This window comes from Podarcis pityusensis, assembly GCF_964106645.2.
Source record: "Podarcis pityusensis genome assembly, chromosome: 15".
NCBI classification, from domain to species: domain Eukaryota; kingdom Metazoa; phylum Chordata; class Lepidosauria; order Squamata; family Lacertidae; genus Podarcis; species Podarcis pityusensis.
The window spans coordinates 29,150,747-29,166,263 of record NC_138040.1 but is presented as its reverse complement, the minus strand read 5'-3'; the positions used below and the strand labels follow the sequence as shown (position 1 = coordinate 29,166,263).

At 53.4% G+C, this 15,517-nt stretch overlaps 2 protein-coding genes across 3 annotated transcripts in view; both read left to right on the top strand.

Annotated features, from left to right (window-relative positions):
• The window catches only part of SIK3 (SIK family kinase 3), a 99,638-nt gene extending 91,455 nt beyond the window's left edge, over window positions 1-8,183 (top strand). For both annotated transcript variants that reach the window (XM_080983394.1, XM_080983393.1), the window contains 6 exons: window positions 136-460; window positions 939-1,789; window positions 4,458-4,621; window positions 4,803-4,938; window positions 5,363-5,537; window positions 6,174-8,183. In XM_080983394.1, the coding sequence (XP_080839520.1) occupies window positions 136-460; window positions 939-1,789; window positions 4,458-4,621; window positions 4,803-4,938; window positions 5,363-5,520 (1,634 nt within the window). In that variant the 3' untranslated portion in view covers window positions 5,521-5,537; window positions 6,174-8,183. The remainder of the gene's footprint in view (window positions 1-135; window positions 461-938; window positions 1,790-4,457; window positions 4,622-4,802; window positions 4,939-5,362; window positions 5,538-6,173) is intronic.
• A 3,013-nt stretch (window positions 8,184-11,196) lies between these two features.
• APOA1 (apolipoprotein A1) lies at window positions 11,197-15,335 on the top strand. The gene is made up of 4 exons (XM_080983696.1): window positions 11,197-11,314; window positions 12,121-12,188; window positions 12,460-12,616; window positions 14,349-15,335. Exons 2-4 carry the CDS (start codon window positions 12,146-12,148, stop codon window positions 14,980-14,982), a joined length of 834 nt encoding a protein of 277 aa, XP_080839822.1. The 5' UTR covers window positions 11,197-11,314; window positions 12,121-12,145; the 3' UTR covers window positions 14,983-15,335.
• Window positions 15,336-15,517: the final 182 nt, after the last annotated feature.

Genomic DNA, 15,517 nt, shown 5'->3' with positions numbered 1-15,517 from the left:
CAGTTAAGGGATGAGTGAGCAATCACAGTTGTTTCCTGAAATGGTGGACAAAGAAGCCCTCCTCCCTGCTTACACAGAGAGTAGCCATTGTGAATCCCAGCCAAGGCAGTTAATGGAAAGGCTTCCATTTCGCAGGTGCAGCCTCGCCGTCGCAGTTCCAAGGGATGCCCTCTCACAGCGCCATCTTCCAGCAGTCGGGCAGTTGCTCACCTCCCCCCAATGTGGCCCTCTCCTGCATGGGCATGCCGCAGCAAGTGCAGGGGCAACCGGTAGCCATCCAAGTGCAGGAGCCAGGAGATGGGATGGGCGGCAGCCTCTTGCAGGCTGGGCGGGGCATGCCCACCCCCGCCAGTGCCAATCAGCTGCAGATGCACCATCGTGCCAGTCTGATGGCCTCCCTGACTTACGGGCACAGGCCCCTCTCCAAGCAGCTCAGCGCGGACAACGCAGAATCGCACAGGTATGGCTATGGCAACAATGGGGTAGTCTTGGGGTGTTATGTGTGCCAATTCACAGTTGGCCTGGCTAGCAGCTACGCAGAGTGTGAGATTCCCAAGTGGTGTCCTCCCTGGACCGCAGTGCTTCTCTCCCAGGCTAGGCCTGGTCCGTTTGTGGGGTCCGCAGGTGGTGATGACATCTTGCTTAAGTAGGTTTCGAAAAAGGGTTGGGTAGATGGGCAGAGTGGCAGCTGAGCAATGATTATTAGCCAGGCTGTCTCTGAATGGAACTTTTTCTCTGTCCTGAGGCTGGATGATGTGGGTTGTGGAAGTGATGAGGTCATCTCTTCTTTCTGGGCCAACTGGCTGGCTGCTGCTGAAGACCAGCCCAAATCCTCCTTCTGGGCCACAAAGCACTTGAGGCACAGTTCCCTAGAGTGTCTTCTGTGCTCCTAAAGTGCTTCCTTCCTTCCTTCTCTCTCTGTCTCTCAATCCGCACAGGTATCCATCAACTGGCTACGACCAGGTGCACTTGCACCCCCACCTGTTTCCGGAGCAGGCCCGTGTCCCTCCAAGCAGCTACAGCCCAGCTACAGCAGTGGGCTTCCCTCCGCAGGTGGAGCAGTTCCCCAACTTCTCCCAGAGCGCTCATCAGCAGCAGCACTACGCCACGTCAGCCCTGCAGCAGGCGCTGCTGTCCCCCACCCCGCCAGACTACAGCCGGCACCAGCAAGTCCCACACATCCTGCAGGGCCTGCTCTCGCCCCGGCACTCACTCACCGGCCACACGGACCTGCGGTTGCCCCAGGCCGAGGTGGCACAGCTCATCAAGCGGCGGCAGCAGCAGCAGCAGGAATTCCAGGAGCTGATTCGGCACATGAGCCAAGGGGAGAGCGGACATGTGGCTACCAGCGTGGCCCAGAAACTGTCAGAGCGCCAGGCTCTGTCTTTGCCTTATCAGAACACTGACACGTACCACCACCCTCACCATCACCACCACCACCACCACCACCACCACACCAGTCCCCAGCACCTCTTGAAAGTGAGGGCGCACGAATGTATCCAGCAGGCGCCAGCCTCGGTGCCGGCCCACGGGTACGCTCACCAGCCCACCTTGGTCCACTCGGAGAGCATGGAGGAGGAAGTGGACTGCGTGTGTGAAGGGGAACGGGACAGCTTCCCAGGCAATAAGACCAAAGCTTGCCACGAGGCTCCACTGCTCTTAAGTGCCGGTGGTCCTGGGGACCCAGACGCTTTGTTTGGGACTGCCAAGCAGGAGCAGGAATTGGGAGCGCACCACTACAGGCACCAGCCAGCCGCCACCTTCAGTCGGAATAAGGTGCCCGGTAGAGGTAAGGCCAGGCCCTGCCCGGGACACAGAACAGGGCACTGTTGGGTGGCCGGTTGGGTGGGGCTGGCCTGGATGGGCAGGGGGCAGAAAGAGGCAAGAAACTCTGAGGAATAGGACCTGGGTTGCTGAGCAGGCCGCCTTCACATGCTGCTCTGCAAGTGGCACCTGTCTTGATGGAGGATGGGCAGGTGGGAGGAGAGCAAGGCAGGCTCCCATGGCTTACGGGCATGGACAGGGTGGTGGTTGGAGGGGGGAATGGGGCTTATTCGCACCGGACATCACTAATTTATGGAATCAGCTGCCACAGGGTGTCATGATGGCCCGTGGCTTTCAAAGGGGGTTAGACAAATCCATGGAGCCTGCAGGAGAGGAAATGCCAACAAAGGGAAACCTCAAATTTAGAGCCTGCCTGCCTTCTGATAATATCTTCTGAGGAGTAACAGCAGCAGGGGGCTGCTGCCTTCATACATTCCTTGTGAGATCATTAAGAGGCATCGGGACCAGAAGAGTCATTGCCCTTGTCCAGCTGATCTCTTCTGATCATCTAGGGTCCTCCCACTTGCTGCTTGAGTTAATGGCAGTTCAGTGGATTGGCTCTGGGAGAGGCAGGCTCAAGGCCCAGCTGAGCTGGGAACTCACATGGATTCTGCGTTGAGCCACCATCCTCTCTTGGTCTTAATCATTCCCATCTGTGAAATGGGAGGGCAAGCAAGGTAAATACCACAGAGCCATTTTCCAAGTTGGTATAGAAGGATTGACCTTGTGTGAATGGTGGTGCCTTGCCCCCCCCCCCCACCCCAGTTCAGGGGATTAAGAGTATAGGCAGGTCGGCATTCTGGCAGCAAGCAAATGCTTCCAGAAGTATTTGTGGCACAGGGTTGGTATGGGGGTGAATTTGCTCAGGAGGAGAAGGATCTTCTTGGTGCTCTCAGTGCATGGGACAGTGGCCCAGGGGAAGGAAAGCAAGCAAGCCAGGCTTCACATTTGCCTCCTCAGCCGAGCTAAGAGCTCATGTGTGTTGCCTTCCACCTGCCTGGCTCCAGGGCTGGATGAGAGCACCCTGATCAGGACCCTATTTCTCTTCCTTGCCTTGTCCTGCTCTGGCCAAATATGGCCTGCTGCTCATTTTGGTGGTGGCAATGGGATGCTGCTGCAAGATCTAGCAGATGTCAGGGGCAGGCAGCTGGTCATTGGAGGTCCTCCATTTGGAGGAGCAGCAGGAAGGAGGACAGAGGCCTCTCTGGTGGCAGAGTCGGCCATATTTCCCCTCTCCTGCCTGAAGCATCCTCTGTTTGTTTTTCCAGGAAAGTTAAACTGACTCCAGCTTTGCAGCTACATATAGAAAGAGTGGTGTGATAGACGGGAGTCCTGGGTACTCTTTGGGATTGTGAAATCCTGGCTAAATATTTATTTAAAGTCCTTTTTTATCCTCTCTCAAGCTGAAAAGGCTCCCAGAGCAGCTTACAGATTTTTATTTACTTATTTATTTTTAAAAACCCACAGCCACTGCCCCTTGCATTCTAAAAGGCACAACACAAAAAAAGAAAAAGGGATAGGGAGGGAGGAGGGGGAAAGTATGCTTAAGCACCAGTTCTGAAAGTTTAAGAGTCCTTTAAAACAGCAAGCTGGGCTGAAAACAGTCGGGGGGGGGGTAGCCCAAAAGAGTGTTTCCCCTCCTCTCCCTGGTTTCCATACGGAATCCTAGTTCTGACAAGAAGGCCACCTCCATGCCTCCTACTCATTGGCCAGAGCCAGGGCTTGTTGCACCTTAGGCCCGAGGAAAGAGCTTTGGGGGAGACACAGGTGAGGACGTTGTGCTGTGCAGATGCCTCCCATCTGCCTACAGTGCTGCCTGCTAGTAGCCCTTTCTGTGCCCTGTGGGTGGTGGCTCCTGAGGTGATAAAGGACAGCCTTTACACCCTGCAAGAACAACAATTTTGTCAGCAGTTGATCTTTGGCCTGGCCCCTTTGGAACGAGGAGCACCGCCCTTTGGAATCGTTCCACTGCATGTCTCCACTGTGTGGAAATGGGGGAAGGTGGGCCCATGCCAGGAAGCGGGCTGTGCCTTGTGGGCCTGAGCTGCGCACTTTATGCCTGTTGGGGAAGGATCTCCTGCACAGGCTCCACTGCAGTGAACAGGAGCTGCTTGTGGGTCTTTGCACAACTGTGTGTCCAACAGCAGGTGTCCCACACATGAGAGAGAGAAGGCTGCCTTTTTTGTTTTGGGGTGCTGTGTAGAGTCCACCAAGGAGCTGCAGTTGGCTCTCAGCTCCTCTCATATCCAGGGGCATCTCCACAGGCTGTGCCGCAGAGAGTCTACGCAAAGCGTGGTTTCATACCAGGAAGTGGCTCTCCTGCTGCTGTTGCTGAGAATCAAAGAGGAGGGTGTGTGTGTTGTGATTGGCAGGTTGGCTCTGAGCCGGTTGTGCTCTGTCGCAGGGCCATTGTGAGGATAAAAATGGGGTAATTCCCATGAATGTCTTGATGGAAAGAATGTGCAGTGAATGAGAAAGGGGAATGAAAAGGGGGTTCTCTTTCGTTGTACTTACGGCCTGAGCCAGAAGGATTTTAGGGTACTTGTGGTTGGGGAATGGGTGCCTTTGAAGGGACATAATGGTCTTTCCCCTCCCTCCTCTTTTGTCTCTCTCTCTCTCCCTTTCCCACAAAGACTCCATGGCCACAGGTTGCATGGAAAGAAGCTCTCCTGGTCACGTGGAGATGCCAGATGCAGATGGGCCAGAGGGTTATCCCACAAGGCCGATTCCTGGTGTGCATCACAGATCCCGGCCTTTGCAGAGACACCACACCATTCAAAACAGTGAAGATGCCTACGTATGTTGGGGAGAGGGGTGTTGGTGGGGGTGGGGGCCCCCTGTGTCAAGGTGACACACCTGTTCTATGGTGTGGTGGAGGTGAAGGCCCTGGTCCCACCTCCTCTGGCCAGCCTCTTCCTTCTCATTCTTTAGCAGTGCCCCTTGCAGGTCTCTGAGCCTTTCCTTTCTGCTCCCTGCAGGTGCAACAGGACACTCTGCCGGGCATGAGCCTAATGGCAGGGAAGGCGCTCAGCTCTGCCCGCATGTCCGACGCTGTGCTCAGCCAATCTTCCCTCATGGGCAGCCAGCCGCTCCATGATGGGGAGAGTGAAGAAGGTGAGTGCTTGGAGCCTCCAGCGCCGCCAGGTGGTGCCTCTTTGCATGTCCAGCCAAAGGCATCTGACTTAGGGCTGGGCAGAGGGACCCGCTTGCTTGGCCTGGCCCAGGAAAGCGAGACAGAGACAGTTCTGGATTTGAGAGGTGGGGAGCATCTGTGAGTGCTCTGTGTCTGTGGGCCTGGAGTGGGAACGGGCACATTAACAACTCCACCCTTCTCGCACTAGGAACCAGGTTGAACATCTAGATGGGACAGCGGGATCCTTTGTTAAGCTTTCCGGGTTGAGCTGCAGCCCTCTCTCCCTGGGGCCTGGGGCATGCTGCACTTGGCATGCCCTGTGGCTCCTAAATCTTGGAGCCAAACGCACACTTCCAGACCTTGCCTGAGCTCTCACTTCAGCTTCCCTTGTCTTTGGTTTTGCAGACTGTGGAGAGAACTTGGAAGGTCAAGAGCACCTGAACCTAGCAGATGGCAACCAGCATCTAAACACCTCTTGTTACTCTTCCACGTGTATTACTGACGTCCTGCTGAGTTACAAGCACCCAGAGGTGCCCTTTGGGATGGAGCAGGCTGGGGTCTAGAGATTAGGCAGGCTACAGTAAGTAGCATTTGAGTCCAAACCTGTGCCAGGCACTGGGGAGATGCATGGACCCTTTCCATGAAGGAAAAGGGATGGGGGGGGGGAGTACCCTCCTTTTTAATGTTGGTCTGCCCACTACCTGGACCTGCACTACACCGTGCTCACTGGGGAAGCAAGCGCCACATCCAAAGTTTCTGCAGGGGTGGGCCTATCTGTTTGCTGCTGCTGCTGGAGCTGAGCAGAGCTCTCTCTGGACCAGCCGCAAGTCTCGGGACCTTGCAGGCAGAAGAGCCAGGCATGAGGAAATATTGTGTCTGCGTCCCTGGGGCATCCGAGGTTGGGTGTCGCATTCCTGGCTCAGAGGCCAAGAGGCTTAGTAGGCTCAGAGTGCGAAAGGTGCACTGCTCACTGCTGCCCTTGGGAAGGGGCAGAGCTCTGGGCTCTCTCTGGCTTCCCAGTGAGCTGTTCCTGCTCCTGAATCCATTACCAAGAGGGCCTTGCTAGGCCAGCCGGTTTTATGCCTGGCAGCGGGAGTGTGGAGCAGCGTGGGGCACAAGAAAGGCTTGGTGAAGGTCCTCTGTGTAGCCATGTAGGCAAGTGTCTAGTATTCCTGCCACCCACTCCCCTCTCTTTGTCTCTCTCATTTTCCGGCAGGGGTATGTACAGCTTTGAAACAAAAAGGTCCATTTCAAACCAACAGTATCTCGCAGCGTTGCGCCAAATGGCCGTCCCGTTTCTCCTTGACGGAAATCTTGTGGCGGCTCCTCCTCCTCCTCCTCCTCAACCTCCTCGTTGGTTCAACAGTGTGCTTGTTCCTTTCGGATGTTCATTATTGCCATATTTGCCTGTGACGCCAGCCATTCTGGAAGGACCAGAGCACCCCCCTCGCACAGAAGCTGCAGGGGGCAGTTCGAGGGCAGCTGCCGGCTTGGAGGGCCCCCCCTTCACAGTCAGTGGCAGGTGCCGGGGGAGGGGGCAGCCAGCCTTGCCTGGAAAACCTGGTGGCAGAAGGGGAGAGGAGCTCTGCCCACCCGCAAGCAATAAGCAGCTGTTTTGGACGGTGCCTCTTCATGATCTGCCTTTGCAGTGGCCCCTCCAGGCCAGGGGGCTGGTGGGGGTGGCGGGGGCTGTGCTTGCGGAGGGGCCGAGAGCCAAGCCTCCACGTCTGCCTTCCATGCATCGCTTGCCTCCCACCCCTTGGCCATTTGCGCCCCCTCCCCCCCCCACCGCAGTGGTGCAATATTGCTTTTGTGTGTCTCTCCTCTGTCAGCCTTTCTGTTTTAAATTTTGTCACTCTGTCCTTTCTTCCGTTTCTCTTTTTTTGTACATCTCCCCCCCCCCCCATTTAATTCCATGTGCTACTACTTCTTCTTTTTTCCCCTTTTCCCCTTTGTTTCGAGAAAACCTGGTTCTTGTTTTTAACTTGCTTTCCCTTCAGATCATGTAGGAATTTGTTTTGGTAAATGTTTTATTATTGTTGTTGTTATTATTATTAATAATAAATTAATTGTTAATAAAAGGCAGGATGCATTTTGCCCCTCCCCTTCTACCCCGCCCCACGTTGCTGCTTGCCCCTCCCCCATCTTCCTCCCAGTATTGGCTTTTCTCCAGTGTGGCAGCGGTGGTGCCCCTGGCGTTGCCGCAGAGACCGTCTCTCCCTTGCTCTCAGCCCTTGAGGAACTTGTTTTCTGTGACTGGTCCAGGGTCTGGGGCACCTCCAGCGGCTGGGCCTCCGGGGAGTCTCTCGTGTCATCTTTTCTGCCTTTGGAACTTTTGACAAAGCTGCAACAGAGAATCCCTATTACTGACTCTTTTTGGAAGAATTTTTTAAAAGGATTAAATATATACATAAATATATATATCAATGCAGCCCTCCTGAATTTGCACAGAAGAAGTGTGAGACCAGCATGGCTGAGGTTCTTTTGCTATCGTCATCATCACCATCATCATCCTCCTGTTCCTCGTTCTCACCTTTCCAGCAGCATCTGTATACCAAGATGTGCAAGCGATGGTGGGGGGAAGCCTCTTCCTGCTCCTCCTCCTCCTCCAGGCTGGATTGTGGCCGCGGTTCCACTGAGGCGGGGGACTCGCTTACCAGGGAAGAAGAGTGGGCCATGGAGGGGCAGGGGGAATTGAGGGCTGCTCACTGCTCCCTCCTGCCACTGGGAGGGGCCAAAAGGCACCGAAAGCCTCCTCTGGCCTGGCTTTGGACTCTTGCTTTGGTTTTTCCTTCTGTTTACATGATCCTGAGAGATGACAGCAGCATCAGCCGCCCTCCAAGCAAACCGCCGTGCAGGGACTGGCCTGGCTATGCTGTTTTGCAGTATCACTTTTTGTTTTTGTTTTTTTGTTTTTGCAGGGGGGGGATTCTTTTGTTTTTAATCATTGCTTTGTATTGTAGTAATCAATACTCGCAGTATATGTTGAATGTATCATATACTTTGCTATTATTTCTGTTTTGGGGGAAATGTCCAAAGTATTTTTTCTCATTTATGTTGGACTAAAAACAAGAACCCACACAAACAAACTCCCCAGATTTTCAGCAAAATCTTAGTTCAGTTTTTTTCCGTTTGTTTGTTTGTTTTCGGTGGGTCATCTTGCAACTAGTAACTTAGTTGGACGTGGGATCATGACAAATAAACCCATGATTATGATTGGCTCTCAGCAGCTCTGGTCTGGCTTTTCTCTTGCTGTTGTGTCCAGGGTTGGGGAGTGGTGGTGCCTTAAGCCGGGATTGTCCCTGAACAAGTGGCAGTGATGGCTGGAGACCCTCCTTAGGCAGAGGACCCTTTCGTGTTCTGACCATGTGCTGCATTGGCAGCAGCGCAAGCCCATGTTTGGGTCCTTGCATACTTCAGGATCAGTAGAGCTTCAGGCGAGAGGGAAGGGACTCAGTGACAGAGCATCTTCTTTGCAAGCAAAAGCTCCCAGCTTGAATTTTCTAGCACAGCGTTTCCCAAACCTGTATCATCGCAGGGCCCCACCTGCCTCCTCCATTGCATCCCATCACCAGGGTTAGTATCAAAAGACCCTCCTGCTGCACGCTGCTCATGACCTAGAGGAAGCGGGCATAGAATGCACCTTGGTGTGTATCTGCTCAGCATCTCCCTTTGAGGGGGTGCCATAATGTGAGCATTTCTGTCTGAAAATGGCATGCCAAGGAGTGATTAGCTAAGGTCAGGTCCTGTTGAGAGTTTTAGTCTGGTGGCATCCAGTGGCAATTTGTGCTCCCTGAGGAGATATTTGCTTCCACCAGAAAAGTTGTTTGTCCTTTAAAGCCAAGCTGGCTGATACAAGAGCAGCATTTTTGTCTTTTTGATAGTCCTGGGCTTGGATTCCAAGCAGAGCCTCCACAACCTCAGTCACATTTCTTTGGGCGATGGGCTTGCAAGCGAATGGGCTGGTGTCACCATTGCTTCATTCTCCTCCCCCAGTGAGTCCTGCTGATTCATTCCCAGGGTGGGAGGCTAAGAATGGAGCACAGTGCCCAAATGGGTTTACTTGGATTTCTCTTCCAGAAAGTCTGGATAGGGGGTTCCTTGTATGCATCTTGTCCCTTGTCTGAGACATTGTAGAGCTGCTGCCAGCCAGTGCTGACTATATGGAGCTGGCTGGACCTTAAGGGGCTGACTCAGTAGAAGGCAGCTTCCTATGCTCTGCAGATGATGGAACTACAGCTGCAGTCCTCAGTAAGGCTGCTCTGATGTGTATGGGCTTCAGCTAAAAGGCTGGCAGAGTTTTCCTTGCTGTTATCTCCTGTGTCCCCAGCCTCAAAGGTGCCATAGATATCAAAACTCTTGATGGCATGGCAGTAAAGGGACACATGCAAAATGGTGCTAGCTGATAGGGATTATTAGTCTTTATGGTGCCCTTAGACTTGGCTTTTGCTCCAACAGACTAAGACATGTCTGGAAACAGAGTCAGGATGTGTTTCTCGTCTTCTGGAGAGTAACTCCCCCTCCCTCTGGAGACAGGTTTCCTGGCACTGTGAATTCTAAGATGAGTGGCAGCCCCACTTTTGTGGAGGTTTCATGTAATCAGGCTCCGCCCTCCCATGGCAGAGAAAGCCATGCCCAGAATTTCATGCATTCAGTTGCACCACACAGTCACCAGCCTTCCTATCTGATGTAAAATCCAGCACTCTCAGGGAGGTTTATTGGATGCATGTATTGCTTCACACTGAATAAAGTCCTGAAGTGATTTGCAACTAAGTAAAACATAACAGTGATACAATCACGTCAGCATATTAAAAACAGCACAATACTGTATCATTGGTGCTGCCTCAATGCCCAAGAAAACAAAAGGATGGCAAGGTTGGCACCAGGTGGGCCTCCCTTGGGGGAGCGCATTCCATTAAGTTGGGAAGGCAATTTTCAGGCCTTTCCAACCTTGAACAATGAGATGGAATCTCAAAAGTCGTGGGATGGGTCATAACTCTGGCTGATCACTTGCTCTGCCCACAGTAGGTCAATCTCTGGTATCATCAAGTTTGAAAAATGATCAGAAAGACCCTTGCCTGCCTAAGATCCTAGAAAACCCCAATCAGAGGACACCAGCCTCCTCAGTGTTTTGGACAGTGATTCCCATCATCACCCTTGACCTTCCTGGCTGTGGCTGATGGGAGTTGCAGTTCGACAACTTCTGGAACACGTCAGGTTGGGGAAGGCTGGAGTAGACCGTATCACGCCATGACAAAGTCTCATCTGGTATAAGGCAGTTTCCTGTGTTAAGGAGACTCCTGTGTTATGGAGACTGTGTTAAGGTCAGAGGGTGGGGCAAAGATAATCCACATTATCTCCCTGGGGCCAGCAATCCAAGAATGAAGTAGGCAGAATGAGCAAATGCATCCAAATGCTTGAGTCTGCACAATGTGTTCAGATTGCAGTTACTCTCTTAGTGGAGTCAGGAGGTTTTCTTGGTGTAGATAGAGCCTCAGACGTATTTGGAACAACCCTCTACGGCTGTGGTGGTTCTTCCCATAGAGCTGCTTTCCCTAACCTGGCTCTGTCCAGATGTTTTGCACTCCAAAGAAAAATAATCAGGCACTTGCTGGAAGCAAGAGCCCTTCTCCCCAATAACTGCCCATTTGCTGTGTGCAAAACCCTTTTTCTTCCTCTTGTGTATGGGGAAGCGTTCCAGTGTGTGAACCCCCACCATCACTTTCAGCCAGGCCCAAGTCAGCCACTTTCTCTGATGTTTGTCCTTGTCAAGAGAGGTGAGGTTTCGCCTGGGGAAGTGGGGGGCTAGGATAGAAAGCAGCTTACGGTAGGTACAACTTTCCTCGCACGCTGGCTCCCCAGCAAAGGAGAACAACCCCAGTTATTGGCCTGTTGTTAAAGGCTTGCCTGGTCCATGCTGGGAGGCTTCAGGTCACAGAGTTGTTCTCCTGAAGTTATTGCTAAAGGCACCGAGGACAGAGTCCTCAAACCACTTGGGAACAACAACAGGAGCCTTGCAAATCTCCTTCCTTGGCGGCTGCCCAGCTGAGCAGAGGGTCCATGGGGTTCCTGTTCTGCCCACAAGTGCAAATCTGGGTCAGAGAGCTGGCCCCAGGCCCAGCTTCTGTGTTTGTTCCGGAGTCCCTTGCCAGGCCCCTGTTGCTCCTTGATCGTGCGCGTTCCCCCTGGGGATGTGTGTTTGATCCTTGAACTCTAAGCGCCACATAGTCACGACTTGGGAGTGAATTCCCCATTTACAGCTTTGACTTATCTTCAGCAATAAACAACCACCTCTGGTATAAATAGCCACCGCTGAGAAGGATCGGTCACACGAAGCAGCAGACGCTGAAAGGACTGGTAAGAATCTGGGCCTCTCCTGGTACTATGGCTTGCTTCTCTCTCTCTTTCTCTCTTTCTCTCCTTCTCTCTCTCTCTTCTCTCTCCCTCTCTCAAAGCTCTTTGAAAAGACTTTGCTTCCCCTGCAGAGAAGTTGCCTCTCCATTTCTTTCTTGATCAGCCTTTGCCAACTCCCCGGTGCCCACCCGATGTTTTGGACCACAGATCCCATCAGCACCAGCTAGCACAGCAGCCTGAGCACATCAGGAGGGCACCACCAGGTTGGCAAAGGCTGACTTGGTTGTTCTGCCTGGGGCTTCCTCTTGGATATATCAATGGATACCTTGGGGTGTATACCTTTGGAAGGGAAGCTCATTGGACTCTTCCAATGAGCAGGTGCCCCAGCTTGGGAAGCATCTCTGGGCATCTTGCTGCTGCTGCTGGGCTAGGTGGACGTAGCAGATCTTGTGTGCAGCAATTCTTGCTTAAGGGCAGAAAGAGCTGCCCTATGGGGTCATGCCAAGGGGAGCCCACCTCACCTCGAATCCGGCTGCTTCTCAAAATGGCCAGCCCGGTGCCTCCAGGGAAGCCCACAAGCAAGACTTTATGGTAACTAGTCCTTCTGTGTTGCTTGCGAACTGGCAAGATCCGCTGGATCTGGTCTTCCCATTGGCTCTTCTGTTTAATCTTCAGCATGCCTCTTTTTCTCCTCACTTCCAATTTCTCTCTTTCTTGGTCTTGGGAGAGAAAAGCTCAAGAAATCCTTTTGTTGTTGTTTTTCTACATCTTTGTGGATTCTTCTGGCCTGACGTGATCCCCTTCTGCAGTCTCCAGGTTGGAACGCATTGCAAGATGAAAGCCATCACAGTGACTCTGGCCCTGGTGTTCCTCACAGGTGAGTCCCCTCGACCCTGTGCTCATGGGCAGGGAATGGCAGCTCTCCCTGAGGCAGCCCAACTCCTGCCCAAGAACCTTGGGGGGGATGAGCTCTGAAGGACATGCTCCGATCTCCGCTAATCTCTGCTTGTGGGTGGAGGGAGGAGTAGCCGTAGAGGAGTGGGCTCTGCCTTCGCAGGGCCGAACTGGGGAGACCTGGCTCGCTTCTGACTGCCCCTTTCTAAACACTCTGCCCTTAGGCTCTAACCATTATTGCATTTCTTACGCAGGAACCCAGGCCCGCCACTTCTGGCAGCAAGATGAGCCCCAACAAACTCCCTTGGAGCGTGTGCACGACGCTCTCACTGTTTACGTAGAAACCATCAGGACTGGTCTCCGTGAAGCCATCACTCAGCTGGATAACTCTGAATGGGGCAAGGAAGTAGAGTGAGTAGCAATTTAGGGGCAAGCAGGGAATAGACTGGCAGGCTGCAGGCTTTTGGGGTGGCCAAAGCTCCTTCCCCTTTATCTCCTCAGGAGATGATGCTTCTGCCTCAGGAGGGCTTTCCATCTGTGCAGTGAGGGAGCGGGGGCAGGGAGGAGTGGCTGGCTGGCTGGCTTTGTGGATACCTGTGGAGGCCTTTCCAAACCCATGTCCCCCAGATCTCCATTCACCCTCATGGAACTGTGGTGTAGCACCGACCTCTGACCTCCCCCCACCCCGGCTAAAAGCCAGATATAATAATAATAATAATAATAATAAATTTTATTTATATCCCGCCCTCCCCAGCCGAAGCCGGGCTCAGGGCGGCTAACAACACTAAAATAGTGCAACATTATAAAAACATCAAAGAATTAATTAAAATCAAAATTGATGGCAACCATAAACTAAAGTATTGTAAAGATTGCCAAAGGAGGGAGTCAGGCTGCGCCCTGACGAAAGGCCTGGTGGAACAGCTCTGTCTTGCAGGCCCTGCGGAAAGATGTCAAGTCCTGGAGGGCCCTTGTCTCTTGTGACAGAGCGTTCCACCAGGTTGGAGCCGCAGCCGAAAAAGCCCTGGCTCTAGTTGAGGCCAGCCTAACCTCTCTGAGGCCTGGGACCTTCAAGATGTTTTTATTTGAAGACCGTAAGTTCCTCTGTGGGGCATACCAGGAGAGGCGGTCCCGTAGATACGAGGGTCCTAGGCCGTATAGGGCTTTGAAGGTTAAAACCAGCACCTTAAACCTGATCCTGTACTCCACCGGGAGCCAGTGCAGCTGGTATAGCACCGGATGAATGTGATCCCGCAGCGAAGACCCCGTAAGGAGTCTCGCTGCGGCATTCTGCACCCGCTGGAGTTTCTGGGTCAGTCTCAGGGGCAGCCCCACGTAGAGCGAGTTACAATAATCCAGTCTGGAGGTGACCGTCGCGTGGATCACAGTGGCTAGGTCAGGGCGAGAGAGGTAAGGAGCCAACTGCTTAGCTTGGCGGAGATGAAAAAATGCCGCCTTTGTTATAGCTGCAATCTGCGCCTCCATGGAGAGGGAGGTATCGAAGATTACACCCAAACTCTTAACGGACGGTGCCTTACATCCACTCTGATCTCAGGGGCCTTCCCTGGGAGGGACAGCCCCACAAAATCTAGAGGGGCTGGATTGCATGACCCGCCTCACCCCACCCCGGCTGGGCTACTGAACAGCATCACAAATTCATAGCTGAAAGAGGAGCCTCAAATATACTTTTTAAGGCAACTGCTAAATAGACATGCCTTGTATGAACCCTATAAACAGATTTTTTAAAAATGAAATTAGACAACTGAGGTGTGTATGTGACAGGGTGGGGGGAGGAATCCTTTTATAAAGGATGAGTAGATGCCATATTTTTATCGACGCAGCCTTGGCTCATGTTGGCTTCTGCTGCTGCTGCTATTGGGCGAGGAGGCAGTTTTGTCAGGTCTCTGTGTTGGGTTCAGACAACACCAATGGCCAGAGCAGAGGGTGGCTTCCTCGCTTCTGCTCCACATTGTATAAAGGGGTAGCAGAGACCCTGACCTTCCTTAGCAGAACAGGAGGTTGAAACTGGCTGGTGCTTCTGGAGGAGAGGTGCTCCCTCCTTCTTCTGGGCTGGAGCAAGAGGTCTAGGCACCAACTCTGCCCTCCCTTCACCCACTAACTTGGTCTCCCCACCCTCTCTCTGTAGCCTAAGCCTGGTTCCGAAATTGGACAAGGCGCACCAGATATTAGCTGAGTTGCACAAAGAAATAGCCCCCGAGATGGAAGAACTGAAGCAAGAGCTGAAAGTGCACTGGGAAAAGGGGATGGAGGAGCTGAAGAAGCACTTGGAAAGCGTGAATGCCAATATCCAGCCCTACTTTGATGAATTCAGCAAGAAGCTCCACCAGGAAATAGAGGCTCTCCGGGCCAAGGCAGATCCCATTGAGCAGGAGGTGAAGCAGATTGTGCGCCAGAACCTGGAGACAATTCAGGAGAAGGTGAGGCCAGTGGCCGAGGAAGCGCGGGACAAGCTGCGGGACCACGTGGACGAGCTGCGTGCCAAGGTGGCCCCCCACGCCGAAGAGATGCGCCAGAGGCTGAGCCAGAAGCTGCAGGAGCTCCGGGAGCAGGGCGCCCCCAGGTTGAGAGAGTTTCAGGCCGAGGCCCAGAAGCACTTCACTGCCCTGCGGGAGAAGATCGGACCCATGGTGGAGAAGGTGCGTGAGCAACTGCCCACTAGCGTGGAAAGCTTCAAGACCTACGTGGAGGGCCTCATCGCCAGTGTGCAAAAGGCCGTGGAGGACGAGATGAAGAAGGGGCAGCAACAGCAGGCCGCCTAGAGAGAAGCATGGCAGCCCCTCTCCTTCCAGGATCCTGCCTGGACCTTTGGGCCTCCCTCTTCCCTCTGATCAGGGTTCCTCTGAATAAGCACTGCCTCCCCACTTCGGTATTTATCGCTGACCTTTCCCATTCCACATTTTGGCACCACAACCCTGGGTGGGTTATGGGGTGTGAGCAGGGAAAGGAGGGGTTGCAACTCCTCCCCACGCCCTTAAGACCCCAGCTGGAAGACCTCAGGCTGGAGTGGAAGAAAACCTAGCTTCTCTCCCCCTCTTCTTCCCACCGCCATCCCCACCTGCTCAGTCCAGTGCCCCTCTCCTTCTCTTTTGCCGAATAAAAAGCAACTTTAAGAGATATGGCTATTGTGTGATGGATGTCTCCTGCCGTGAAGGGGGCTGGGAGCTGTAGGGCACAACTGGGGGGGGGTCAGAAGGGGGAGGGCAGTGAGAGGTGGGTAGGAATTGAAGCGTTGGCATTTGGGGTGAGGGTGGGGGTTCCTTTTGCAGGTTTTGCCAGTCCAAAGGTCCCGTTTCC